The sequence below is a fragment of the Carlito syrichta genome, unplaced genomic scaffold (genome assembly GCF_000164805.1).
Source record: "Carlito syrichta isolate Samal-C Ts95f unplaced genomic scaffold, Tarsius_syrichta-2.0.1 Scaffold308194, whole genome shotgun sequence".
Lineage (NCBI taxonomy): Eukaryota > Metazoa > Chordata > Mammalia > Primates > Tarsiidae > Carlito > Carlito syrichta.
Window position 1 is genome coordinate 175863 of NW_007252290.1, and position 27414 is coordinate 203276.

General features: G+C 50.2%; 1 protein-coding gene across 2 annotated transcripts; it reads left to right on the forward strand.

Annotated features, from left to right (window-relative positions):
- Positions 1-5600: 5600 nt before the first annotated feature.
- On the forward strand, positions 5601-27228 carry MYO1A (myosin IA). Of its 2 annotated transcripts, XM_008065237.1 has the most exons (29): positions 5601-5639; positions 6132-6356; positions 7722-7854; positions 7937-8052; positions 8320-8414; positions 8604-8708; positions 8903-8949; positions 9084-9147; positions 9347-9445; positions 11833-11936; positions 12042-12189; positions 12697-12815; positions 12894-12980; positions 14436-14501; positions 14600-14704; positions 16695-16757; positions 16958-17158; positions 17326-17552; positions 17849-18049; positions 18261-18354; positions 18708-18857; positions 18959-19027; positions 19419-19493; positions 24001-24135; positions 25466-25572; positions 25870-26002; positions 26150-26302; positions 26479-26615; positions 26865-27228. In XM_008065237.1, exons 3-29 carry the CDS (start codon positions 7741-7743, stop codon positions 26989-26991), a joined length of 3141 nt encoding a protein of 1046 aa, XP_008063428.1. In that variant the 5' UTR covers positions 5601-5639; positions 6132-6356; positions 7722-7740; the 3' UTR covers positions 26992-27228. The 2 variants fall into 2 exon arrangements, with proteins under 2 accessions (XP_008063428.1, XP_008063429.1); XM_008065238.1 differs by lacking the exons at positions 5601-5639; positions 6132-6356; positions 7722-7854; positions 7937-8052; positions 8903-8949 and having other exon boundaries at positions 8211-8414; positions 26865-27127.
- Positions 27229-27414: the final 186 nt, after the last annotated feature.

Below are 27414 nucleotides of genomic sequence, written 5' to 3' on the forward strand. Positions count from 1 at the left end.
TTTTAGTAAGGGTAAAAATATATTAAGGTGTATAAAGCAGTTCTCAAACTTTATCATGAATAGGAATCACCTGGAAGTCTTGTTAAAGTGCACATTCGGGGCCAGGTGTGGTGGCTCACGCTGATAATCCCAGCACTTTAGGAGGCCAAGGTTGGGAAGATTGGTTGAAGCTAGGAGTTCGAGGCCAGTCTAAGCAACACAGTGAGACCTTGTCTCTACCAAAAAAATAAAAGCAGCTAGGTATGGTGGTGCACACCTGTAGTCCCAGTTACTTGGGAGGCTAAGGGGTGAGAATCACTTGAGCCTGGGAGGTTAAGATTGCAGTGAGCTATGGATCACACCACTGGGCAACAGAGTGAGATCCTGTCTCAAAAGCAAGCTAAAATATTCTGATTTAGTTAGTCTTTGGTGGTGCCCAAAATCAATCCAAGATTCTGCATTTCTGAGAAATCTTATGTGATTCTGATCCTGTTAGTCTGTGAACCTCATTTTGAATAGCAAAGATATAAAGTGCGTGAAGTGCTTTAGTTTATTGCCTGGCACATAGTAAGTACTTGATAAATGTTATGAATTGACACCAGATGATCTGGGAGCCAAGAAGACCTTCTACCACCAGGTATCTTCCCCCATTGTATTTGAAAGTTTTTGTATTTTTACTATGTAACATCTTTTTTTTTTTGAGTTGGAGTCTCACTCTGTCGCTCAGACTGGAGTGCAGTGGCATGCTCCTGGCCACTCAGCCTCAACCTGCTGGGCTCCAGCAATCCTGCCTCAGCCTTCCAAGTAGGCACGCGCTACTGTGCCCGGCTAATTTTTGACTTATTGTAGAGACGAGGTCTCACCAAGTTGCCCAGGCTGGTCTCAAATCCGTGGGCTCAGGCAATCCACTTGCCTCAGCCTCCCAAGTGCTGGGATTACAGGCTGAGCCACCGAGTCTGGCCGTAACATCTTTTAAAAAGCTAGGCTAGGCGTGGTGGCTTGCCTTACATCTGTAATCCCAGAACTTTGGGAGGCTGAGGAGGGAGGATTACCTGTGCCCAGGAATATAGTGAGACTTCATCTCTCGCTTTTTTTTTTTTTTGAGTTGGAGTCTCACTGTCGCCCAGGCTGGAGGGCAGTGGCATGCTCCCAGCCATCGCAGCCTTGACCTGCTGGGCTCAGGTAATCCTTCTTCAGCCTTCCAAGTAGCTGGAACTGCAGGCATGTGCCATCACGCCTGGCTAGTTTTTTTTTTTTTAATTGGAGAGCTGAGGTCCCGCCAAGTTGCCCAGGCTGGTGAGAACACGTGAGCTCAGGCAGTCCTCTCACCTTGGCCTCCCAAAGTGCTGGGATTATAGGAGTGAGTCACCGCCACCGTGCCTGGCCTCAAGCCTCATCTCTTCAAAACAAAACAAAACCAAAAAACAGTGACTCACGTCTGTGATCCCCGCATTTTGGGAAACCGAGGTGAGAGGATTGCCTGAGCCCACAGATATGGGACCAGCCCGGGCAACTTGGCGGGATCTCATCTTTACAATAAATCCAAAAATTAGCCAGGCGTGGTAGCGTGTGCCTGTGGTTCCAGCTACTTGGAAGGCTGAGGCGGAAGAATTGCTGGAGCCCAGCAGGTCAAGACTGTGGTGGCTGTGAGAATGCCACTCTCCTCCAGCCTGGGTGACTGTGAGACTCCAACTGAAAGAAAAAAAAATTATCTGGGCATGATGGTGGGCATCTGTAGTCCCAAGTCACTTAGGAGGCTGAAGTTGAGGTGGAAGAATTGCCCAAGCCCAGGAGATCAAGGCTGCAGTGAACTGTAATTATGCCACTGCACTCGGCTGGGTGACCAGAGCGAGCACCCGCCTCAAAAAAAAGAAAGTTAATATCTCTGCTATCTCTGGGAGTGAATTGGATTAATCAGATTGCTGCCTTCCCAACATGGTCAGAAATCCCCACCAAAGGATTTGGAATTGTTTTTCTTTAATAATTTTTTTTTGGCCAGCTTTGTTGAAGAATAATTTGTAGACAGCAAAATTCACCAGGGCCTATTTTTTTTTTTTTTTTTTTTTTTGAGTTGGAGTCTCACTCTGTCACCCAGACTGGAGGGCAGTGGCCGCTCCCGACCACCACAGCTTTGACCTGCTGGGCTCTGGTGATCCTTCCGCCTCAGCCTTCCAAGTAGCTGGAACTACAGGTGCATGCTACCACACCTGGCTAATTTTTTATTTATTGTAGAGATGAGGTCTCACCAAGTTGCCCAGGTGGGTCTTGAACCCATGGGCTCAGGCAATCCACTCACCTCAGCCTCCCGAAGAGCTGGATTACAGGCTGAGCCACCGAGCCCGGCTATATATATATATATATTTTTTTTAAATAATTTTTTGTAGAGATGAAGTCTCACTATGTTGCCTAGGCTGGTCTCGAACTCCTGGGCTCAAACTATCCTCTTTCAACTTCCCAAAGTGATGGAATTACAGGTGTGAGTCACCGTACCCAGTCACAATTCACCAATTTTAGGTGTACAGTTTTGCTGAGTTATGACAAATATGGACAGTTATATAATCACCAGCATAATCATATAGAACGTTTCTGTTACCCCCCAAATTCCCTTATCCCTTACTTAAACTAGGAATTTTAATGGAAAAAGGAAGGTGATTTAGGAGTAAGAAAGAGAAGAGGAAGACCAGTAAGCTCTAGTTGCTTCAGTTTTGCCCAGAAAGCAAGAGGTCACAGTTCCCTCCCGCTGTGTGTCCTCCCCACCTTAAGAATGTTTTGACAGGTCTTGAAATCCTAGTTGACTGGCCAGGTACTGTGGCTCAAGCCTGTAATCCAGCACTTTGGGAGGTGGACGTGAGAGGATTGCTTGAACTCAGGGATTCGAGATCAGCCTGGGCAACTTGGTGAGACCTGTCTCTACAATAAATCAAAACCAAATTAACCGGGTGTGGGGTACACATCTGTAATTCCAGCTACTTTGAAGGGTGAGGCGGAAGGATCACCTGAGCCCAGCAGGTTGAGGCTGCGGTGACTGTGAGCGTGCTACTGCACTCTAATCTGGGTCACAGAGTGAGACTCCGACTCAAAAAAAAAATACAATAAATCAATAAATATTAGCCAAGCATAGTGGCACACACCTGTAGTTCCAGCTACTTGGAAGACTCGAGGCAGAAGGAGCGCCTGAGCCCAGCAGGTTGAAGCTGTGGTGACTGTAAATGTGGGTGACAGTGAGACGCCAACTCAAAAAAAAAAAGAAAAATCCAGCTGGGCTCGGTGGCTCAGCCTGTAATCCCGCGCCTTTGGGAGGCTGAGGTGAGTGGATTGCCTGAGCCCGCAGGTTCGAGACCCGCCTGGGCAACGAGACCTCATCTCTACAATAAATCAAAAAATCAGCCAGGCGTGGTAGCACGCGCCTGTAATTCCGGCTACTCGGAAGGCTGAGGCAGAAGGATCGCCAGAGCCCAGCAGGTCGAGGCTGCGGTGGCCGGGAGCGGCCACTGCACTCCAGTCTGTGTGACAGAGTGAGACTCCAACTCAAAAAAAAAAAAAAAGAAAAAAAAGAAAAATCCTAGTTAACTTGGATGTATATTTTGTACCTTATTAATTTAGGATGACCCACTCATTCCAGTTTGCCCAGGACTTTCCTAGTTGTTATTTTGTTTTTCTTTTTTTTTTTTTGAGTCAGTGTCTCACTATTTTGCCCAGGCTGGAGTTTAGTGGCAGATCAAGGCTTACTGCAACCTCGAACTCGGGCTTAGGCAATTTTCCCAGCTCAACCTCCTGAGTAGCTGGGACTACAGGCACGTGTGTCATCACACCCAGCCAATTTTTTTACTTTTTGCAGAGACGAGGTCTCACTATGTTGCTCAGGCTGGTCTCGAACTCCTGGGCTCAAGCAATCCTCTCGCTTCAGCCTCCTATAGTGATAGGATTACAGGCAAGAGCCACTGGGCCTGGCCAACTTTCCTAGACTTAGCACTCAAATTCCCATGTCCAGAGAAGCCACCTTGGGTCCCAGGCAGACCAGCATGGTTGGTTGCCCTAGGTGTGATGTCCATGCCGTTGTCTTTTTCTGTGTGTGTGTATGTGTGTGTGTGTATGTTGGAGTCTCACTCTTGTCGCCCAGGCTTGAGTGCAGTGGCACGCTCATGGCCACCCCAGTGTCGACCTGCTGGACTCCAGTGATCCTTCCTCCTCAGCCTTTCAATTAGTCAGAACTACAGGCATGCGCTACCATGCCTGGCTAATTTTTTCTATTTATTGTAGAGATGAGGTCTCACCAAGTTGCCCATGCTGGTCTCAAATCTGTGAGCTCAAGCAATCCTCTCATCTCAGTCTCCTAAAGTGCTGAGATTACAGGCTTGAGCCACTGTGCCTGGCCCAGGCCATTGTCTTTAAGCCTGAGATTGCCATCATGTGTTAGAGTTACTTCTCACATGAGCAGGCACCTACCTGGGGGGCATTCACATGAGTGGATGGGTGGACATACAGATAAACCCCAAGTGGCTGCAGATCCCTGGCCTAGAGAATGGAAGACTTGAAACTGGGTGCAGTGGCTTATGCCCAAATTTTAGCACTTTGGGAGGCAGAGGTGAGAGGATTGCTTGAACTCAGGATTGGAGGCCAGCCTGGGCAACTTGACGAGAGCTTATTTCTACAGTAAATCAAAAAGCAGGGCATGGTGGCATATATCTGTAGTTCTAGTTACTTAGAAGGCTGAGCCCAGCAGGTCAAGGCTGTGGTGGCCATGGGTGTGCCACTGCACACCAGCCTGGGCAACAGAGTGAGACTCCAACTCAAAAAAAAAAAAAAGGGAAACTTGGGTTTCAGTGCCAGCTCTGCAAGGTGTGCAGTGGTGTGACCCTGGGAAAGAGGTTTTCTCACTCTCAGTTTGTCTCCTCCACTGGTAAATAGTCACTTCTGTCTCTGACCCTGTGACACTGTTTCACCTATCCATAGGATTGTGCTTTGATATCACTTTCACTCAGCTTTCTCTTTCTCTCTCTTTTCCTTGTCTCCCTCTCTTCAAATATATATGTCGATCAATAAATCATGGAAAGGCAGATTGATAATAGAACTGCTGATGAGCCAAGTGTATGCAAAGTGCTTCTGTGAGAGCAATAGGGTTTGGACCTTGCATCAAGTAGCCATGCCTGGGAGCTGGAGAATGGTCTCTATCTTCAATTCAGTGTCCGCAATGACCTAATTCGCTCTTTGTGCATGCCTGGGAGAGACGATGGTAGGCAGAGGGAGCCTGCCCTTGAGGAATTTTCCCGGATGCATGAGGGGGTACTTTGGAAAATAGGATTTTATAAGCTTCTTGTGTATCAGAGGGAGCTATTTCCCACTGGGCTAATGCCTAGGAAACAGCATCTCAGGATCTTATTCGGTCTCCTACTGCTGAAAGGGGATTAAAATCAGAAACATCAGAACTCAGACTGCAGCCCGTGGCTGACGTAGGGTCAGGGAGCTGCATTCTGTTCCTGGTTCTGGTGCGCATGAGCTGTGCAACTGTGGGCATATTGTGTAACCTCTCTGAATCTGGTGTTTGCTTCTAGTGTTCCTTCCTATTGGGGTATTTGCATTGCCTTCCTGAAGGTCGTGCTGTTCAGTGAGACGAGACGGGTGGGAACTCAGTGAACCTGGGACGTCTATACATATGTGAAGTATTATATTGCTAACTTTAATCTCTGGGTCTCTGTGATGAGTCTGATTCATGGGGGTAGGGAAGCAGAGAGGAATGTGGAGGTTTTTCTGTTTAGCTCCCCAAGTAATCTCATTCACACCCCCCTAACTCCCAATAAACTAGGAAGAGTGGGTTTGAGGGAGATGCAGTTTCTTCGCTAGGAAGACACCCCATCCCACTTTTCTTCTTGACAAAATTCCTACCTTCTCCTTGGAAAATGTTTTCCTTGGCTACAGATTCTGCTCCTCCAGTTTTTCATTTCCAAATTTGAGGGACTGTGGGGCAAGAATTCTCTAGGTGAGCTTCTCAGCTAAGGCCAGCCAGACATCCATCCTTTTCTGGAGGGAGGCTGAGCATCTCCTCCGGAGTTTCAGGCCAGGGAAGGGTTAAGTGAGCCACGCCCTTAGCAGGGACAGCCTCGGACTTTGTGCTGAGCTGCCATCTCTGGCCTCTCCTGGTTTGACCGGTACAGGCCGCCTGAGCTGCAGGAGGCAGCACAAAGGAAGATCAGAAGAGTGGACACTGACGGAGGAGGACAGCCTCTTTCCTGGCTTGCCAACACCATGGACAGCTCCCATTAACTAGGACACCTCGCCACCCTTGGGACGTGGGACTCCTATGCCCCCTTCCTGTTAAATCGGGATTTCATCCACCATTCTCAGGGCACACCGAAGTTACACCCTAGTTCCAGTGTTGGGTGAGTTCTGCCTTGACCTTTCACTGCTTCTCTTAACACCTTGGGGTGCCCCATCTGGGGCCTGCTTCCTTTTCCTTTCTCCAGCCTAGGCAATCCATTCCCCCTCCCCTCAAATCCAAATCTAAAAAAGATGCCTTCTTCCAACCCACCTTCTGCTTCTCATCCTTCCTTGCCATTAGTTAAAAGACAGCTTTTTTTTTAAATCCAGAAAATATGAAGTGATAATAGTGCCTACTTCATGGGGATAGTGTGTCAATTGAATTTGTACATGTATAGTGTTTCGGTCCCTGCCTGGCCATGGTAGACGCTATGTGATCCCTAGAGATGGCCATTCTTGATGTTCTTATGGCTTCTTCAGTTGTGTTCTTCCAGGAAGTGACAAGTACTCTCTTTTCCAGGAGCTTAGGGGAAAGCCCAGTGAAGGGGGAAGAAAACCTGAGGCCTCTATCTGCCTCCATTTCACTCCTGCTTTCTCCCCTCTCCTCACCACCCAGGTTCAGACATGTAAAAGAGTAGGAGGATGTGTCTTTTTGATTCCTGTTTGGGAGTGGCATTGACCATTGTACTAATAATTCTGTCCTGCGCCACCACCCCGCCTATGCAGTCTCATAGGAACATTGAGAAGGGTTGGGCTTCCTCCCAGGGAACACCTGCCATGTGCCTGCCGCATGGGGGCCCAGCCCCACAACCTCTCTGCCACTCCTACCCTGCCCTTCCTTGCCCACTCCACAGCTACTCAAGCTGGGTGTGTCCCTCTGGGGCAAAGTCCCTGCCAGAAGGTTACAGGAACGGTCATAAAAGCTGGGAACGGAAATATGTAGGGAAACAACCCCACTTTCATTTTGTGTGGGGTGTTCCGGTCTTTATGGAGAAACCCGTGCCTCGATCCTTGTCCCTTTAAAAAAATGAAACTCACTGTAGCAATGCCAGGGGAGGGAAGACTTTTGGAAGAACTTCTGAAATGGGTGCAGGTGGCTTGGATGACTGAAACAGGAACTGCGGGAGGAGGGAGGGGGCTTTCTGTACCCAGCTGGGCACACACAGCTTTCCTCCCCGGCCCTCTCTTCTCCAGTCACAGCTCTGCCACCCCCGTCACAGCCTGCTGGGTGCCTTCCTTCCCCTGTGGTCAGAGACTGGTGGTCCTGTCCCACCTCCGCCCACTCCCCACACACCCTAACCTAGGGAGAATTCCCCACCTCCCCTGAGAATTTCAGCCTCCCTCAGTCACCTTGGGCGAGTCCAGAGAAGCCTCCTAGGGCAGAGGGAAGAGGGAGGCTCTTCTGAGACTTTCTGCCCTCCTCCCTTCAAACAGTACTGGCCCCTGATGCTGAGCTGACATCAGCAAACTGCTCCCCCAAATTACAGAATCTGCAGCCCCTCGGCCATGCCTCTCCTGGAAGGTTCCGTGGGGGTGGAGGACCTCGTCCTCCTGGAACCCCTGGTGGAGGAGTCACTGCTCAAGAACCTTCAGCTTCGCTATGAAAACAAGGAGATTTATGTGAGTATGACATGGGTGCCCCTGGCGGTGAGTGGACAGTTCACGCCCGGCCTCATTTGCTTCGCCTTCTTCCCTGCTCCAGACCTACATTGGGAACGTGGTGATCTCAGTGAATCCCTACCAACAGCTGCCCATCTATGGCCCAGAGTTCATTGCCAAGTATCGGGACTACACCTTCTATGAGCTGAAGCCCCATATGTGAGCAGCGGGATCAAGGGCAGGCTGACAGGGCCCTGCTTCTTGACAACAAGGCGTCCTAATCTCCTCTGTCCCGTCCCTCGAAGGGGGGTCCTCCAACTGTCCCTTCTTTCCCTGGCCCTCTGGAGGCCCCTTCTGAGGCCTGTCACTTCTTGCCTAGTCTGCTCCAAGGGGGGAGAGTGGATGACCCTGGGACCCCAGGGCTGAGTGGATATGGTGTCTTGGACCGGCCTCACATTAGTCATTGCCCACTTCCTCCCCTCCAAGCTACGCATTGGCAAATGTGGCATACCAGTCACTGAGGGACAGGGACCGAGACCAGTGTATCCTCATCACAGGCGAGAGTGGAGCCGGGAAGACTGGTGAGGCCTCGGGCTGGGGAACACGTGGAGCCACCTCTGTCTCTTTCCAAGCCAGGCCCAGTCCTCACTCCCAGCACTTCCTTCTCAGTTTTTCTGCCTCTGAGGGGTGGTGAGGTGATGCGAAGAGGGAGTTAAGGAGGGGATGGGCGGGCCCTGGGAGGGATCCCCGTTGGAGTTTCTTGTGCACAGAGGCCAGCAAGCTGGTGATGTCTTACGTGGCTGCCGTCTGCGGGAAAGGGGAGCAGGTGAACTCGGTGAAGGAGCAGCTGCTTCAGTCTAACCCAGTGCTGGAGGGTGAGCATTCTGATCTGTGCCCCTCCATCCCACCCCCTGACCCCAGAGTCATCAGCCCTAGATCCTCCAAACCCATTGCTTTCGAGGAGCCTGAAAAATCTGCAATTGGCACGGGACTGGAAGGAGCCCCCCCCCCGTCCCTGGACCCACTCCCCCATCAGCCACCTCGCTTCCTCCTCTCTTCCTCTCTGCAGCTTTTGGCAATGCCAAGACCATTCGCAACAAAAACTCCTCTCGATTTGTGAGTGAGCATCGAGGCCCTGGAAGAGAGGGGGTGGGGGCTTGAGAGGGAGGAGTGCGGCCTGGGCCCCTCCCAGAGAGGGTGAGAAGAAGAGGAGGAAGCAAAGTCTCTCTCTCTCTGTTCTCTCTCTGAAGGGAAAATACATGGATATTGAGTTTGACTTCAAGGGATCCCCCCTCGGTGGCGTCATCACAAACTGTACGTGTCTTCCTTATTTCATTCACTTCCCTTCCTCCTGCCCCCCAGTACCCGCTCCCTCTGATCTGCTCCTGGAGAAGGGAGGGGTATTAGACTTCTAGGAGGCTTCCCAACTACTGGGAGCAGCAGAGAAGGGCAGAATTAGAGGGAAGTTTGCAGGCTCAGGCCCTCAGCAGGTTATTTTTCAATTCTCTGCCAGATCTGCTTGAGAAATCCCGCGTGGTGAAGCAGCTCAAGGGAGAAAGGAACTTCCACATCTTCTATCAGCTACTGGCTGGAGCGGATGCCCAGCTGCTGAGTACGTGCCTGCCCCGGACACATGGCAAAGTGGCCCCAACCTCCATTCCATCCCACAACCCGTGGGCCCCTTGGGGCCCCCGCAGGCCTCTTCCCTGACCCGTCCAGACTTTCCGGGCCTGCATTTCCCACCCTGAGCCTCGCCCAGCCTTTGGTGGGAACAATGTTCTCTTCCTTTTCTGGGGTCTCATTGCCGGGACTATGCCTTCTTGCCTCTTCTCTGCTCTCATTCTTCGGCCTGGGTTCTTCTCCCCCCAAGTAGGCTTCAGATACAGAACATTCATCCCCTTCTGCCTTCCTTCCTACCTTCGACTTAAGGGGTTTTATTCAAGCTGGGAAGCAGGCAATGTTTAAGAACCTCCACTGAACTCTAGTTGAAGCTGTTCATGGTTTTCTTTTCTTAGATAGCCTAAAGAGGTTTCATTCATTTATTCATTTATCCCACATCTCTCGAATATTATGCTAGTCTCTAAGGATAGAGAGTTGAGTAAGAAGACATAGGCCCTGTCCTCAAGGAACTACTGTCTTCTAGGGAAGACAGGTGCTTGAGCAGATCCATTGCAATATAGTGTGAGCAGCTGACTGTAGGAGCAGAAGGCATGGAGCCCCTTGCTTTGTCCTGGGAAGAGCCCATCCCAGCCAGGATGCTGGACTGGCTCCAAGTGGCTCCAGGTGGGCATCACTGGAAGGTCAGGTGGGACTTCAAGACCTGCCAGAGTTTGCCTCCCAGTCTCCCCTCTGACTGTGAACACTGTGGGCGTCTGGCCCCCAAGGAGTGTCACTTTGGTTTCTGGTGATCCCACTGGACCTTGCTATCTCCTTTTCCCTTCTTGGAGATCTCTGTGACCTCCAAGGGCCCCCACAGGTCTCATCCTCCTTCCTGGCTTAATAGTTTTGGTCAATTAGCCGTGCGTGGTAGTGCGCGCCTGTAGTTCCAGCTACTTGGAAGGCTGAGGCAGAAGGATTGCCAGAGCCCAGCAGGTCGAGGCTGTGGTGGCTAGGAGTGTGCCACTGCACTCCAGTCTGGGTGACAGAGTGAGACTCCAACTCAAAAAAAAAAAAAAAGTTTTGGTCATGTTCAATTTGCCTAAATCATAGGCACTCATGTCTTGTTCTGGCTGATCCTGTCACCCATTGGTTTAAACCAGCTCTGGGTGAGGTCACCCTGGTGTCATCATCCCCAGGCTTTCTGACTCATTCTCCCTTTAGAGGCCCCTCCTAAGCAGGCTCTTGCTTCGAAATTTGTGTGCCAGGGGGGGCTGCCATTATACTCTAGTTTGAGGGACACTGATTCTCAGATCATTTGCATAACAGATAATTCCCATTTCAGGGAAAGAGCTTTGACCATTCTCTTCCTCAATTCATTTTGTCAGAAGAGAATGTTCCTGCATGCCAGCTAGGCACGCAGAATCTGGAGTTGCTCATCTGTGGGAGAGAAAAACAAAACCCCACCTATGAGGAGGCTGGTTAGAGACCCACCAATGGGGAATGCAAGAAAGTCTTGAGGCTCAGCCCCTCAGCATCAGGGAATTTCTTCCAGAGGAGGTGTCGGTGTCAGAGAACATGCTACCTGCCACTCTGTGGGTGCTCAGTGGACAAATGTGGAATGAGCCAACCCTGGCTACGGGCTGCAGGCCGTGGGAGATGCATGCTCAGCCCAGCTCTCACCTTCATCCTCCAGAGTCCCTGTGCAGGACAGAGGGTTTGCTGGTTTGTTTTCACTGTTTAGAACCCTGACTCCAGCCTGGGCAACTTGACGAGATCTCATCTCTACAGTAAATAAAAAAATTATTAGCCGGGTGTGGGAGTGCGTGCCTGTAGTTCCAGCTACTTGGAAGGCTGAGCAGAAGGATTGCCAGAGCCCAGCAGGTCGAGGCTGTGGTGGCTAGGAGTGTGCCACTGCACTCCAGTCTGGGCGACAGGATGAGACTTCAACTCAAAAAATAAAAAAATAAATAAAATAAAAAAAAAAAAGTTAGCCTGGCATGATGGTACATGCCTGTAGCTCCAGCTACTCGGAAGGTGGAGGGATTATCTGAGCCCAGAGCCCAGCAGGGGACGTTGCTGTGGCTGTGGACTCAAAAAAAAAAAAAAAAAAAAGAACCTTACTGATGATAGGAAAAAAAATAGAATGAGGCTTTTTTTTTTTTAAATAAAAGTTGGGGGAAAAACCCAATACCCAATAAGTACGAATACCCAAACACTAAACACAATTTATACATTTAGTCTATCATTACAGGAATTGGTGATCCCAAAACAAAGGAGGAAGGGGAAGAACCAAAAACAAAAAATGGCTCCTTTGAATAAATGAATGAGCCCACCTAGGGCAGGGGCTGTGAGGGGTCAAGCCTGGAGACTAATCCTCTTCCCTCACACTGTCCCTCCCAGAGGCCCTGAAGCTTGAGCGGGATGTGCGTGGCTATGTCTATCTGAACCAGGAGGTTTCCAGAGTGGATGGCATGGATGATGCCTCCAGCTTCAAGGCTGTACAGGTGGGTGCCCAGGGTGACAGGCTTGGGCCCTTAGGCGGTAGGTACTCTGAGAGGCATTGGACTGGCATTGCCAGTTCAGCTTCTGACTTCTGCTTTCTGCTGAAGAATGCAATGACAGTGATCGGGTTCTCGGAGGAGGAGATCCAACAGGTGCTGGAGGTGACAGCCCTGGTGCTGAAGCTGGGGAATGTGAAGGTGGCTGACGAGTGCCAGGCCAATGGGATACCAGCAAGTGGCATCTGTGATGGGAGAGGTCCGCATCATCCTGCTGGAGTCCCCACCCAGCCCCTTGAATCTCCTACCGCAAGTCCTGTCCTTCTGTCATCTCCAGTGTAATTGACTTCACCCTGATGCAGTCCCACTCAGCCCAATCCTAAGCTCTCTCTTAAACAGACTTGTCAAGAATCCCCAGTGAAGTCTATCGGAATGAGGTTTTTGAAGTTTGATAGATTTAGGTCTGATATGTCTCCGAGTCTCAGCTGATTCTTCTGCAAAGTGGTGATAATCACATCTGTTCCAGGAGAGTCTCATAGTAGATGATGAACATAAAGTGCCCAGGTCCCCCTTCTCTTGCATGCCCCCCCCGCCCCGCCCTATCCCCTGAGATTCCTCCAGGGCCATGTTCTGCGTTGGCTGCAATGACCTCCACAGTAAGACTCAGGGGACACCAGTCTCCAGGGGGCTTCACATATCATCTTTCCCTCCCTCCCCTGACAGAAAGTCCCCTCAAAGACTGTGTTGTATTTTCTCATTACTCCAGATGTTCAGGAGATTGGGGAGTTGGTCGGTTTAAAGTCAAAGGAACTAGAGAGAGCTTTGTGCTCAAGGACCATGGAAACGGCCAGAGAAAAGGTGGTCACTGCACTGAATGTCATCCAGGTAAGAGGCGCTGCTAGCGGGGCTGATTTTGAATCATTCTGTGGCTGCCCTGCTGACTGGCATAGTCTCACCCTGCAGGCTCAGTATGCTCGGGACGCTCTGGCTAAGAACATCTACAATCGACTCTTCAACTGGATAGTGAATCGAATCAATGAGAACATCAAGGTGAGTGGCTGCTCCTCTCTCTCATCACACACTGGTCTGCCTCACCTTCCTGCCCTGGTTACCTGCCCCATACATTGATTTCTGAGATGGGCAGGGTAAGGAGAATGAGGGAGAGGGTAAAGCTCCTTCCAATCGTGTCCTGCTGCAGAAACATCACTGGTTTTTTAGATGGACAACCTGGTCTTAAACACCTGGCCTCATTCGATTCTCCCAAAGCACTGGGATTATAGGTGTGAGTCACCACGCTGGCCAGGTGGACAGTTTGCATCCATCAGCTACTTACTGGTCATGTGGACTTTCAATTTCAATTTGCATCCATCAGCTACTTACCTCAGTTTCCTGACTTGGAAATGCCCAATAAGACTATAGCACTAATGACCACCTGTTGCACAGGGTTTAGTGAGGATTGGATAAAGTTATCCAAGCAGAGTATGATTACCATATAATCCAGCAATTCCACTCCCAAGTGTGTATCTAAGATAACTGAAAAAAGATGTCCTAGAAAGACTTGTACACTTGTTCACAGAGATCTTATTTCTGATAGCCAAAGGGAAGAAACAACCCAGATGTCCAGGAACTGATGAGTAGATAAACCATATGTGGCATATTTGTATGAAAGAATAGTATTTGGCCATAAAAAGGAATGAAGTACTGATACATGCTACAACATGGATGAACCTTGTAAAGATCACGCTGAGTGAAAGAAGCCAACCACAAAAGACCACGTTGTATATAATTCCATTGACATGAAATACCCAGAATAGGCACGTCCATAGAGATGGGCAGGAGATCAATGATTGCCAGGGCCTGGGGAGAGAGGGAGAAGGGGGTGACTAAATGGGTACAGAATTTCATTTTGGAGGTGAAGAAAATGCACTGAAATTAGGTAGTAGAGTTGGTTGTACAACCTTTCTAGTATACTAAAACAGAAACAAAAACATTGAATTGTACATGGTGTGTGAATTATATTCAATAAAGCTATTATTAGAAAATTATGTACATGGAAGTGCCATCTGTTTAGAAACCATTACTGAAAGGCAGTGATTTGACTTGGCTTGGGTAAGCGTAAGCACTTATACCCTTCTGAAATTTGACTTTTTCATCTGTAAAATGAGAATAATCACACTTTATAAGGTTATAATACACCTTAATTAAATAAGGACATGGGATTTTTGATAAGATGCTCTACCAATAGAGGAATGATTCTTGTCCTGAGAGGATCTGATGTCCGTCTACTTCATACCATGGGAACACCACTCTGGGATCCGTCTGTGTCTTCCTTTCCTCATTTCCTCCCTCTTTGCTTGTCCTCGAGCGCATGGGGGAGGAACAGCTCCTTTTCAGCTGGTCACATTTCCTCTAGTTCTGCTTGTCCCCTACTCCAACCCTGTCTGCCCCAAAAGGCCTGGCCTGCAGAGGGGGCTGTCCTCAGAACTATCTTTCTCTCTCCTCCAGGTCGGCACCGGAGAGAAGAAGAAGGTCATGGGGGTCCTGGATATCTACGGTTTTGAGATACTGGAGGTGAGAGAGCCTCCTCCGACCACAGCACCCTGCTCCCCTGGGGTTGGAGCTGGACAGGCTCAAGGGGGAGGGTCTTTAACCGGTGTGCCCTCCTGCAGGATAATAGCTTCGAGCAATTCGTGATCAACTACTGCAATGAGAAGCTGCAGCAGGTGTTCATAGAGATAACCCTGAAAGAGGAGCAGGAGGAGTATAAGAGAGAGGTAAACCAGGCCTTCTCTTCCCCACTGCCCCTCTCTCAAATGACTTCTAGGCATCTGCCACAGCTTCTTGGTCACAACTGCCTCCAAGTTGTCCCCAGAAGGGAACACAAGGGTCAAAATGTTTCCCTTGCACAGTTTATCTTTCCAGCATTTCCGACTCACTCTGATTCTCTGCTCTTCATCCTCCACTTCCCCATTCTCCCACTGCAGGCCAGGCCAGGCCAGGCAGGGCACAGATTGATGGAAGGGTGTGTGTGCGGAGAGTCCTGACAAGGCAGACGTGACAGCTATGCTTGGCCTATGGCAGGCTGTGAGCCAAATATAGAAGGGACATTTCTCCTGGGTTTGGCACCCTACCACATCACTTTCTGTGTCCTTCTCTAACATTTCAGAAGCCTCTGTCTCCTCGGGGCCCTGGCTGCTGCTGCCATCCCCTCTTGTAGCACCCTGATCCCGACTTCCTCACCAGAAGTGCCTCCTGGCTCCAAATTTCCACACTCCCTCCCTGACTCAGGGCAAACCCCTGTTTTCTAGGGCTGGGTGTTAGACAAGCTCTCTCTGATCGAGCTAATTTCCCCCAAAGTGTGAATGGCTAAGAGTCTCACTCATCAGAGCCCTCCCAGGGACGGTCCCTTGTGAGCTCTCAGGAGTCTGTGGCAGCAGTATTTTATTCAGGCAATGTGGTCACAATGTGTGGAGACCTTCTTTAAGGTTTTGTGTGTTTTAATTTTAACGATCTAAGTGATCAACTACACAATACATTCCCATACTTCAAAACTCAAAAACTTAAAAAGGAAGATCCCCTCCCACCTCTCTCCTCCACTCCCTTCCTACCCAGAAGCACCCAACATGGGCCTTCTTCCAGAGGTCTCTTCATGTGTGCAAGCAAATCCTTAAATATATTTTTCCACAACATTTGTACAAATGGCAGTAAATACACTCTGTCCTGTACTTTGTTTTCATCACTTAACAAGAGATCTTTCCACATCAGTATGTAGAGATCCTTTTTCACGGCCACATAGGATTGTAAAGATACCATCGTTCATTTAACTAGTTGAAGTTATTTTGGAGATGAAGTGGGAGGGCAACTTGACTTAATTTTGTATTCTGTTTTCTTTAAAAATGTGTGAGGGAGAAGGGAAAGAAAGGCCTGTGCCCCTCTGTTCCCAACCACAACTGGGAGTGACCCAGCCTGGGCCATCTGGCCACTGGATGGGACCAGGAGCTATCCCAACTGTGGTCCTGATGCCCTGTAAGTCCTCAAAATAGAGAACAATTGTCTTTGGATCTGCTGCTTTTGTACCATTCTTGGGTCTTTTAAAGATTACACAGTCCCAAAATATCATGTAGCCAGTGGTTCCTAAAGGGTGGGCCAGCAGTATCAGCGTCACTTGGAAACATGTTGGAAATGCAAGTTCCAGGGCCTCATCCCAGACCTGGTGAATCAGAAACTTGGGGAGTGGGACTCGGCAATCTGCATTTTAACAAGCCCTTAGGTGACTGTGACACACACCCAGGTTTGAGATCACTGATGTAGATCTTTGAAGATGTGTCAGAAGAGTTGTATGGTTTGATGATGATGTCTCGCTCATGTGCTCTGGTTTTATGGAGCAGAGTAGTGTGGCCATTTGCCATTCCATGTACACACGGATCCTTCTCCACACCCACTCTCAGGGAATCTCTCTCCTAGTCCTCACTCAGCATTTTACACTTCCCTCCCCATCCTGCACCACCTACGAGGATCTCTGCATTGTCTCGCCCTCTCTCACAGCTGCTCTGGTTCCTTCCATGTGTCTATCCACCCATCCCACAAATTCTCCAGCAACCTTGGAGGGATGGGGACGTAAACAGAAGTCATACCAAAGACCCTTCATGCTATGGGGCTTCTGACGACCTTTGTGGGTTGGGTGAAAGGATGGCTGGCTATGGCAAGGTCTCTGGAGACTTATCCTGGACCTGCTCCCTATAATGTGTTGTGTCCCCTCCCCAGGGCATACCATGGACAAAGGTGGACTACTTTGATAACGGCATCATCTGCAACCTCATTGAGCATGTGAGCTCACTTTCTCTTATCTTGGGGACTTCTCCTTCCAGATTGCTTGAATGTTCTTTCCCTGTCTTTCTCCCCAACTTCCTACATGGTGAGGGTGGTAGAGAAGGCAGAGGATGAGAGGGGCAGAGGGAGCAGCAATGAGAATGTGGACATCATGGAGGATGAAGTCTAGGTTGGGCTGCTCTTATCCCTTCACCCAGAATCAGCGAGGCATCTTGGCCATGTTGGACGAGGAGTGTCTGCGGCCTGGGGTGGTCAGTGACTCCACTTTCCTGGCGAAGCTGAACCAGCTTTTCTCCAAGCATGGTCACTACGAGAGCAAAGTCACCCAGAATGCCCAGCGCAAGTATGACCACAGCATGGGCCTCAGCTGCTTCCGCATCTGCCACTACGCGGGCAAGGTGACATGGCAGGGCTGGAGGGCAAAGACTAGGGACTGGCACAGGCTGAAGGCAGTGGGGAGGAACTGGGGGGAGATGAGAGCTGAGAATATTTCACAGTGAGACTGGGATGGCCAGTACTGAGATAATGTCCTGGGGTCTCCAAACCAATAGCTGTTCCTCCATAGGTGACATACAACGTGGCTGGCTTTATTGACAAGAACAATGACCTACTCTTCCGAGACCTGTCCCAGGCCATGTGGAAGGCTCAGCACCCCCTCCTTCAGTCCTTGTTTCCTGAGGGCAACCCCAAGCAGGTGTCTCTCAAACGCCCCCCGACTGCTGGGGCCCAGTTCAAGAATTCTGTGGCCATCCTCACAAAGAACTTGTATTCCAAGAACCCCAACTACATCAGGTGACTGCTGGCGTGCTGGGGGACATGCTACATATATGATGGCATGTGCAGAGTCCACACACTGGAACATGTCTGCGGGGGGGAGTAAGGATATAAGGGTCCTTTCCTCAGGGAGAACAGAACAGCCGGATGAGGAGCTGAGAGTCCTGTGGGGGAAGCATCGGGTTGGGCAGGGACAACACAGAAGTGAGTGAAACTGGGGAGGCCAGTGTGTCTGTTGACAGTGGCATGGAGATGGGTGACCCTGGCAAGGTGTCCGCTGCTCAAGCCTGTGCTTTGCCCTACCTCCCACACAGGTGCATAAAGCCCAATGAGCACCAGCAGCGAGGCCTGTTCGTCTCAGACCTGGTGGCCACCCAGGCTCGCTACCTGGGGCTGCTGGAGAATGTGCGGGTGCGACGGGCGGGCTATGCCTACCGCCAGGGGTACGGACCCTTCCTGGAAAGGTACCGACTTCTGAGCCGGAGCACCTGGCCTCACTGGAACAGAGGAGACAGGTAAGGCCCCGTGGCGAGACTGGGAAGCAGGGAAGGACAGGGTGGGAGACTTCTCTGGGGGAGAGACCTAGAGGCTCTGAGCACACCTGCTGAAGTTGGGACAGGGATCATCAAGGGAATGAGTTGTGTGATCAGTTCCCGGAGGCTGATGGGGTCAGGACAGAGTAGAAGAGGACTCTCTCCCTCTGCAGCTTTCCCTCTGCTCCTACAGGGAAGGGGTCAAGAAGGTCCTGGAGGAGCTGAGCCTGTCCTCAGAGGAGCTGGCCTTTGGGAAGACAAAGATTTTCATAAGAAGCCCCAAGACTGTGAGTCAGAGAGGGCACTTGCGTTTGGTGGGGGTGGGGGGTGGAGGAGTTGAGAGGCCCTAGAGAAAGAGATTGGAGGGGAAGGGAGCATCTGCAACCTGAAAGGATGGTGGATGGGGAATCTCCTCTCTGCAGGAACGTTTTCCTGGGTCCCCATCCTCCCTGAGCCTGGAGCTGGGTGTGCCCCACAGCTCTCTCTGAGTGCCTCTGCCTGAGACAGAGCTCTTGAGGGTTGTGGTAAAGTAGGCTTGTGCCTGATTTCCCAAACCTAGCACAGTGCTGGCGATGGGGTTAGAATTCAGCAGAATTAAGGGTTAGGATTCAGCAGATGCTTGTTAAGTGTTTCTCTACAGCTTTTCTACCTGGAAGAGCAGAGGCGCCTTCGGCTCCAGCAGCTGGCCACGCTCATCCAGAAGACCTACCGTGGCTGGCGCTGTCGCACTCACTACCAGCTTATGCGGAAGAGTCAGATCCTCATTTCCTCTTGGTTTCGGGGCAACATGGTACTGTCGTTCCCAAAGCCCTATCCCCTTCACTCTAATGGGTGGGATGGGAGGTGGTTCAGGAGGTGGGGTGTTTCTAACAACTCTAATGTATTCCACAGCAAAAGAGACACTATGGGAAGATAAAGGCATCCACGCTGTTGATCCAGGCTTTCGTGAGAGGGTGGAAGGTAATGAGGAGGGGAAGGGGCTTCCTCGCCACACATGCTTCCTCATGGATTGTGCCACTGCTAAGGAGAAAGAGCAGCAGGGATTGAGTCCTGCCTGTACCCAGGCCAAACCTCCATGCGAAGGACTGTGTGGGTGTGTATCTGGGGGTGTGGATGCCTGCCGGGGAGACCCATGTCGGTGTCTAAGTGTGTGGACGTCTGACTTGGCAGCAGAGCTCTGCCTTCTGCTCTAAACATCCTCGCTGCCAGCTTGTCTGTCTTTACTCCCTCTTTCCAGCTACTTTCTCAGCTCTTTAACTTACTCTGTTCCTTGTGTGGTTGAAAAATAGTAGAACCTCTCCTAGAATCTGTCTGTCTTCACTTTGGCTTCTTTCTTGTATGTTTCTACCAGGCCCGCAAGAATTACCGAAAGTATTTCCGGTCAGGGGCTGCCCTCACCTTGGCAAATTTCATCTACAAGAGTATGGTGAGTGGTGGGGGTTAGGGTGGGAGTGGGGGTGGAGCAGGGAGAGACAGATTTGGACAAGGAAGATGTGGGGTTGAGAAAAGATGACTCAAAACTTTTCCTCAAGAGCTTCCTTAACATGCATGTACTGAAATCCTAGGAGAAGAAGGGACAGGGCAGCAAGCTGCAGGGCAGCACCTGCGCCTTGGGTGCCAGGACAGAAGCAGACAGCATTTTGGCATGAGTGGCCCCTGCAGGCAATCTTGTGGCAGGAAGGGGTCCCAGCACACCCACCATCTGGTCCATGGGCAAACAGGCTCAAGAAGAGACTGGGGCTGGATTTTAACAACAGTGGAAGTAGCTAGGCCTTGTTGTAGAACAGCATGAGACACACAAAGGGGTTAACCAGCCCAGCCACCCGTGATCCATTTTAGGGTTGGGGTGAAGATAGAAGAGTCATACCTTCCTTCTATTCCCTCTGAAACTATAGCAGGTGGGTGAGAAAGTAAGTCTCAACTGGGTGCGGTGGCTCATGCCTGTAACCCCAGCACATTGGGAGGCAGAGGTGAGAGGACTGCCTGAGTCCAGAGTTTGAGACCAGCCTACGCAACTTGGCGGAACCTCATTTCTACACAATAAAAAAATTAGCCAGGCATGTTGGCACGTGGCTGTGGTTCCAGCTACTTGGAAGGATCACCTGAGCCCAGCAGGTTGAGGCTGTGGTTGCCGTGAGCATGCCACTACACTCCAACCTGGACGATGGAAGGGGATTCCTACTCAAAAACAAAACAAAACAAACAAAAAAGAAAGAAAAAAGTAAGTCTCAGGAAGGACCTATCCTAATTCTGGAGGACTTGGGTCACGATAGGCAGGAAGGAGCCAGGACCAGGCCTACATATTCAAACTATAGGCAGTTTCCCGTAGGAGTAAAACAGGGTCAGAGAACAGCAGTGTCTGGAGACATCTGTTGGACACCAATGGTGCTTCTGAGAAGTGCTAGGGGGAAACCAGGCAGAGAACAGCACTTCAAGGGAAACTTTGGGAAAAGCCACAGAGGGAGGAAGAGCAGGGGATCTTGGACAGAGGGCTGGTGGAGTAAACTGCAACTGCCTTCTGCTGGTTTAATTTTTTTATTTTCCTTTTGAGTCAGTGTCTCACTCTGTCGGCTGTTGTGCAGTGGTGCAACCATAGCTCACTGTAGTCTCCAACTCCTAAGCTCAAGTGATCCTCTTGCCTCAGCCTTCCAAGTAACTGGGACTATAGGTGCATGCCACTACACCTGGCTAACCTTTTGATTTTTAGTAGAGATGAGATCTTGCTCTATTGCCTAGGCTGGTCTCGAACTCCTGGGTTCATGCAGTCCTCCTGCCTTGACCTTTCAAAGTGCTAGGATTACAGGTGTGAGCCACTGCATCCGGTTCGTTTTTGACAGTTTTTAGGACCCTTGTTAACTGTGCTCAATCAGACGGGAGGCGTGCACATTTGGAGTCCCTCTTCGTGGCCTCCCGGATCCTCCAATTCCTCCTTCTCCTTCCTCCCCAGGGAAGTTCCATCTTCCAGGGTTCTCCTCCTGTGAGTCCAGAGCGTATGCCTTCCAGAGTACGTGCTCTGCTCTCCTGCCACATACCTGAACCCTGTAATCTGGTTTCGCTCCTATCTCCTGACTGCCCTCCTTCCACCTTTCCTTTCTCCTGTTTATTATCAGGCAGCTGCTGAATGTCAGCCCAGAGGCTGCTGGCCTTTGACCAGCATTTCGATAAATCACACCCCTCCGTGGAAGCATGCAGGGGCCACTGGGCATCGACACACCCTCCCCCACCTGTGTTTCTAACTATCCCAGTTTGCCATTGTCTGGACTAATGCTAGTGCCCATTATCTTTTGAACACTTACTATGTACTAAGCTCTTTATACATGCGTTAACTCGAATGTTTTCAGCAAACCTGTGAGGTAGGCCCTTTTCTTTCTCCCATTTTATAGGTAAAAAACTAAGGTTCAGAGAGGTTAAGGTCCAGTAGGGCTAGGATGCAGTAGAGCTATTTGGCTTCAGAGCTTTGAACAGCTGCCTAAGACTGTCCCCCACTAACAGGGACCTGGGTATCCATGGCCCTGGGCAGACCTGAGTAGGAGGACCCAATAAGGAAGGGCAGTACTTTCCAAGTTTAGACAAAACAAACACAAAAAAGAAGAAAACCCTCAGAGGTGCCACATTAATTGGAACAAAGAGGATGGTGGCCTATACTTAGGAATGTTTGCTGAATTAAATCAACCAGACCAAGGACAGGGACTCCAGGGTGATTGGAGGCTTCCCAGGCCTGGATCCTGTGGACCAAGCCCAGTAGGCCTGCAGTGGAAGTGTCAAAGGGATGGGCTAGTTTTTGCAGAGTTATAGCAATATACGGTGTGTTCTGCCTTTTACTCTTTTAGTTTTTTTAACTGAATGTCTTAGTGAAACATTTGCGTAAAAATTCCAATCATTTGGATGGTCTGGAACTTGATTTGTAATATCTTACACTTGATGCCCAAAATCAAGTCATTAAAAAATATCTTCAATAATTCTATGCCATAGACAAACAGGGTGCTACGTGCTATCTGGAATATACAAACTTAAGAGTCCTGGCTCTAGATTGGAGGAGACTAAACAGTCAGATGCCGTTTATTGAACTTGATTGGATCTCGGGACAGGAAAGCTAAAAACAAAGTAAAAATGACAAGTTGAGAAGTTTATAAAGGACATGTGGATAAATTTGAGTGTGGATTCCTATCAGATGTGTGTATCTAATTAATGTTGATTTTTAAAGGTGTGGTGATGGAATTATGATTGTGTAGGAGAAGGTCCCAGTCCTTGGGAGATGCATGCTGAAGTTTTAGGGGAAAATATCATGATATCTGTAATGGACTTTGGGATGACATGATGGCAAGGGTTATGTATATGCTGTATGTATATATGTGCTCATGTTTGTGTGTGTTAGCATACACAGATAGAGCAAAGTGTTATTGTTATCAGCTGCAATTAGGTGAGGGGTATACAGAAAGAATACAGATATTCATTGTATTGTTCTATTTAGCTTTTCGGTAAGTTTAAACACTTTCAAAATAAAAAGTAAATTATATTGAATTAAAAAAAAGAACTGACAAGTCAGATTATGTTACTCTTCTGCCCCAGTCAACTCTCTGATCTCTCTCCTTTTGCTTGGTTTATTTCAGCCATGCTAGCTTTCTTTCTGTCTCTGGAATATGCTATTGCTCATTCTCACCTCAGCACCTGCTTCTTTGCATCACAGCTGATGTCATTATCTGACATTAATAATATGTTTGTTTGCTTGTGGTCTGGCCCCTTTCCCAGCCCTCAGTAGAATTAAAGCAGAATGAAATGAAGACTGCTGTGCCCCCATACCTAGAACTGTGACAGGCACAGAGTAGACACTCAATAAATGTTGAATGGTGAAAAAAATTCTAGACCTGGAATCCTGATTCAAAGTACTCAGTGTTTAGAAAAGGGAGATTATTTCTATGCAAGTAACCATGGTACAAAGACAGAGTATAGGCAAAGTGCTGTGGGACTTTGAAGAAAGGAGAAGCGACTTGGGACCCAGGAACCAGAGAGGGCTTTCAGCTACATCTCTCAGGGTGGGAGGCTGCGGGTTGGCAGAGATGAGCCTAGAGCTGCATGAGTGAAGGCACAGAGTGGTCATGCAGGGGCTGGGCAGGGGCCATGGCAGGAGGTCCTATTTGGGTGGTGGGCCTGGGGAATACAGTAGATCCTGTGACGTGGGGCTGGACTTTGAATGGAGAATGGAGGCTGACGTGTTTGGCCTTGACTGATGAGAGAGGAGAGGAGAGTTGGTATTTAGCCAGTAATTGACAGAGACATGACGGCCAACTGTAAATGATTGTGAGCCGAGAGAATAGGAAACAACAGGAGCAATATATATATATATATATATATATATATATTTGAGTCGGATCTCACTCTGTTGCCTAGGCCAGAGTGCCATGGCAAGATCACCACCGCAGTCTCAAACTCCTGGCCTCAGGTGATCTCTCTGCCTCAGCCTCCCGATTAACTGGGACCACAGGGGTGTACCACCTTGACTGGCTTATTTTATATTTTTGTTTTTGTAGTGATGAGGTTTCGCTATGTGGCCCAGGCTGGTCTCAGACTCCTGGACTCAAGCAATTCTCCCACCTTGGCCTCCCAAAGTGCTGGGACTACAGGCAAGAGCCGCCGCACCGGGCCAGGAGCAAAATACTGAGGCCAGCTTTCATAATGATTCCTCCCACCTCACTGCCCTGTGTGGCAAGTCACTGGGTGGAACAAATCCTTTTCTCACTCCAATCTCCCATTCACGCTGTCTCTGCCAGCCTCGAGCCTACACATTGTGTTGACGGGAGCTAGGAGGCAACTCCCCTTTCTTCTCAGTATGGGTGGCCTTCCTCCTTACAAGTGGCAGGATCTGGGTGCGAGTTTGCCTGTCAGGACGTGTCTCTTCCTATCATTTCACTCCCCATACCCTGCTCCCAACCCAGGCACAGAAATTCCTGCTGGGGCTGAAGAACAACTTGCCATCCACCAGTGTCTTGGATCGCAGGTGGCCCGCCGCCCCTTACAGGTGCTTCAGCACAGCCAATCAGGAGCTGCGGCAGCTCTTCCACCAGTGGAAGGTGAGCGGAACCCAGGCCTCTCCTCTCACTTGTTCTTTTCTTCTCCCTCCAATTTTCCTCTTTGCCTTCCTCTTCTGCTTTCTTTTTTCCATTTAAAAATGCGGTTGGCTGGACTCGGTGGCTCAACCTGTCATCCCAGCACTTTGGGAGGCTGAGAGGAGTGGATTGCCTGAGCCTGCGGGTTTGAAACCCCCCTGGGCAACTTGGGGAGACCTTATCTCTACAATAAATCAAAAATTAGCTGGGCGTGGTGGCGCATGCCTGTAGTTCCAGTTACTTGGAAGGCCGAGGCAGAAGGATTGCCAGAGCCCAGCAGATTGAGGCTGTGGTGGCCGGGAGCATGCCACTGTACTCCAGTCTGGGTGTCAGAATGAGACTCCAACTAAAAAAAAATTGTGGTAAAATATACATAACCTCACCTTTGCCATTTTAACCATGTTGAAGTCACAGTTCAGTAGCATTAGCTACTTTCCTACTGTTGTATAACCATCACCACCACCCATATCCATGCTCTTTTTTCATCACCCCAAACTGAAACTCTGTACCCATTAAGTAATAATTCCCCGTCCTCCCTTCTCCCAACCCCTGATATCCTATAATCTACTTTCTGTTTCTATGAATCTGACTCTTTTACGTACCTCATATGAAAGTGGTGAACAAGCCGGGCTCAGTGGCTCAGCCTGTAGTCCCGCGCCTTTGGGAGGCTGAGGTGAGTGGATTGCCTGAGCCCGTGGGTTCGAGACCCACCAGGGCAGGCGAGACCTCATCTCTACAATAAATCAAAAAATTAGCCGGGTGTGGTAGCGCGCCTGTAATTCCGGCGACTCAGAAGGCTGAGGTGGAAGGATCGCCGGAGCCCAGCAGGCTGAGGCTTTGGTGGCCGGGAGCGGCCACTGCACTCCAGTCTGGGCGACAGAGTGAGACTCCAACTCAAAAAAAAAAAAAAAAAGAAAAGAAAGTGAGGAACATATAAAATATGTCCTTTTGTATCTGGCTTATCTCACTTAGCATAATATCATCTGTTCTTTTATTCAGAGAATGCTCACTGAGCCCCTGTCTGGCTAAGCCTTGCCCTGAGTGCTGGGCATACACAGTCCTCACGATGCTTACTTGATTGTCTCCATTCCCTCCTCCTAGCTGCCCCTAGTTTCCGCCCTCCTCCTCAATGGTGATCCAGCCCTTACCCTCTCCCTGAAGTGTCTAGTGCCTGTGCTTTTCCCTCTATGTCTCTCTTCTCCCTAGTGTCTTAAAGTCCGTGTCTCTACCTCTCTTCCCAACCCTGTTCTTCTCCCACTCCATGATCTAAGCTCCTATCCCTCCCTCCTCACAGTGCAAGAAGTTCCGGGATCAGCTGGCCCCCAAGCAGGTAGAGATGCTGAGGGAAAAGCTCTGTGCCAGTGAACTGTTCAAGGGCAAGAAGGCTTCCTATCCCCAGAGGTGAGGGCCTCCAGCCAGGTCACCACGAGGTGGCTCTCAGACTTGAGCCTGCATCAGAATCACCTGGCAGGACTGTTCATACCCAGATGCCGTGGCCCTCCTCAGAGTCTCTGATTCAGCAGGTCTGGGGTGGGGACCACAGTTTGCCTTTCCAACAAGTGGTGCTCTGTGGACCACTGAGAGAGAATACATGGAGGTAGGGGAAGGGCATGGGAGGACTAGGATGGGCGCTCTGGGCGGAGAGGGACAGCCTTGTGGAGGCCTTGTCTCCACTGCATACCTCTCGTGTGTCCTCAGTGTCCCTATCCCATTCCGCGGTGACTACATTGGGCTGCAAGGAAACCCCAAGCTGCAGAAGCTGAAAGGTGGGGACGAAGGGCCTGTTCTGATGGCAGAGACTGTGAAGAAGGTCAATCGTGGCAACGGCAAGGTGAAGACCTGCGTGCTGAGCTCCTACAGTGCTTACCTCGGCCACACACTGGCAGCTGGAGAGCAGCTGGAGGGAGGGCTGTGTGTGCTCCTGTGGAGTGGAGTGGTTCACCCTGCCTTCCCTCACGCTTTCCTCTTCCGCCCCTAGACTTCTCCTCGGATTCTTCTCCTAACCAAGGGGTATGTGATTCTCACAGACCCCAAAAAGTCCCAGGTCAAAACTGTCATTGGGCTGGACAGAGTGACCGGGGCGTCAGTCAGCAGCCTCCAGGATGGGCTCTTTAGCCTGCATCTGAGTGAGGTATCAGAGCTGGGTGGGCAGGGCCTCCGACTAGGGAAGGTGGTGGGCATCCCGGGGCGAGATGGGCTGAAGGGGATGGAACCAGAACTCTCCCTCTGGGCTTTCGATGTTCCTTGGGCTGCTCCTGAGGAGAAAAAAAGAACCCTTCCCCTACTGTTTTTTTCCCTCTTCCTAAGATGCCATTGGTGGGCTCCAAGGAGGCCAAGGGGGACTTCCTGCTGGTCAGTGAGCATGTGATTGAACTGCTGACTAAAGTGTACCGAGCTGTGCTGGAGGCCACGCAGAGGCAGCTTCCAGTCGCCGTGACTGAACAGTAAGGCCATGGGCTGAGGGTAAGGGACGGCTTGGGCAGACAGCCAGGCTGATGGTCATTGTGACAGGGGTCAGAAAGCCATGCTATGTCAGGGCAGGGCATGGACAGGTTTCTCAGTCCCCCACCCAAGTTCTTGGGAGCCCAGCCATCTGACAGAAGGTGGGGCAAAGAGAAGGGATGCAGTCCTGGAAATGGGGTGGGAGTGAGGGGATGGGCACTAGCTTTGGTTTTTGTCTATTCCCCCTCCAGGTTCTCAGTGAAGTTCAAGGAGAGCAGTGTGTCTGTCAAGGTCATCCAGCACCCGGGGGGTGGTGGGAGCAGCAAGCTAAGCTGCAAGAAGAAGGGGAGTCATTGCCTGGAGGTTACCGTGCAGTGAGGAGGTGGGGGCCCAACATGGGATGGCAGCTTCTTCTCCCCAGACCAGACCAGCCCCTCTGCCCACCTGTGTGGGAAGATCTCACGTCTAACCCCTGATTGTGGCAGGGGTGCTTTGAGATTGAAGAACCCTTGAAAGAACCCTTCTCCCAAACCCTTCCAGTACTCTCCTCCAAAAGTAACTTCCTCCCACCCTCAGCCTCTTTGTCCACCAATAAAACTTGTGACTTGGAAAGGTTTGGTCGATGTGGGTGGGTCCCTGTTCCCCCATCTTCTTGCCCAATGTACTTAGTTCCCCGTCCCCATGCCCCTTTCCTCCCTCGAGCTCCTTAAAGCCAGTGAGTGCAGAGAATAAGAAGGGAAATTGTCTTCAAGCTCCTTGACCGGCTGAGCTCTGGGGTGGGGGTGGGGTTGGAGAGACTGG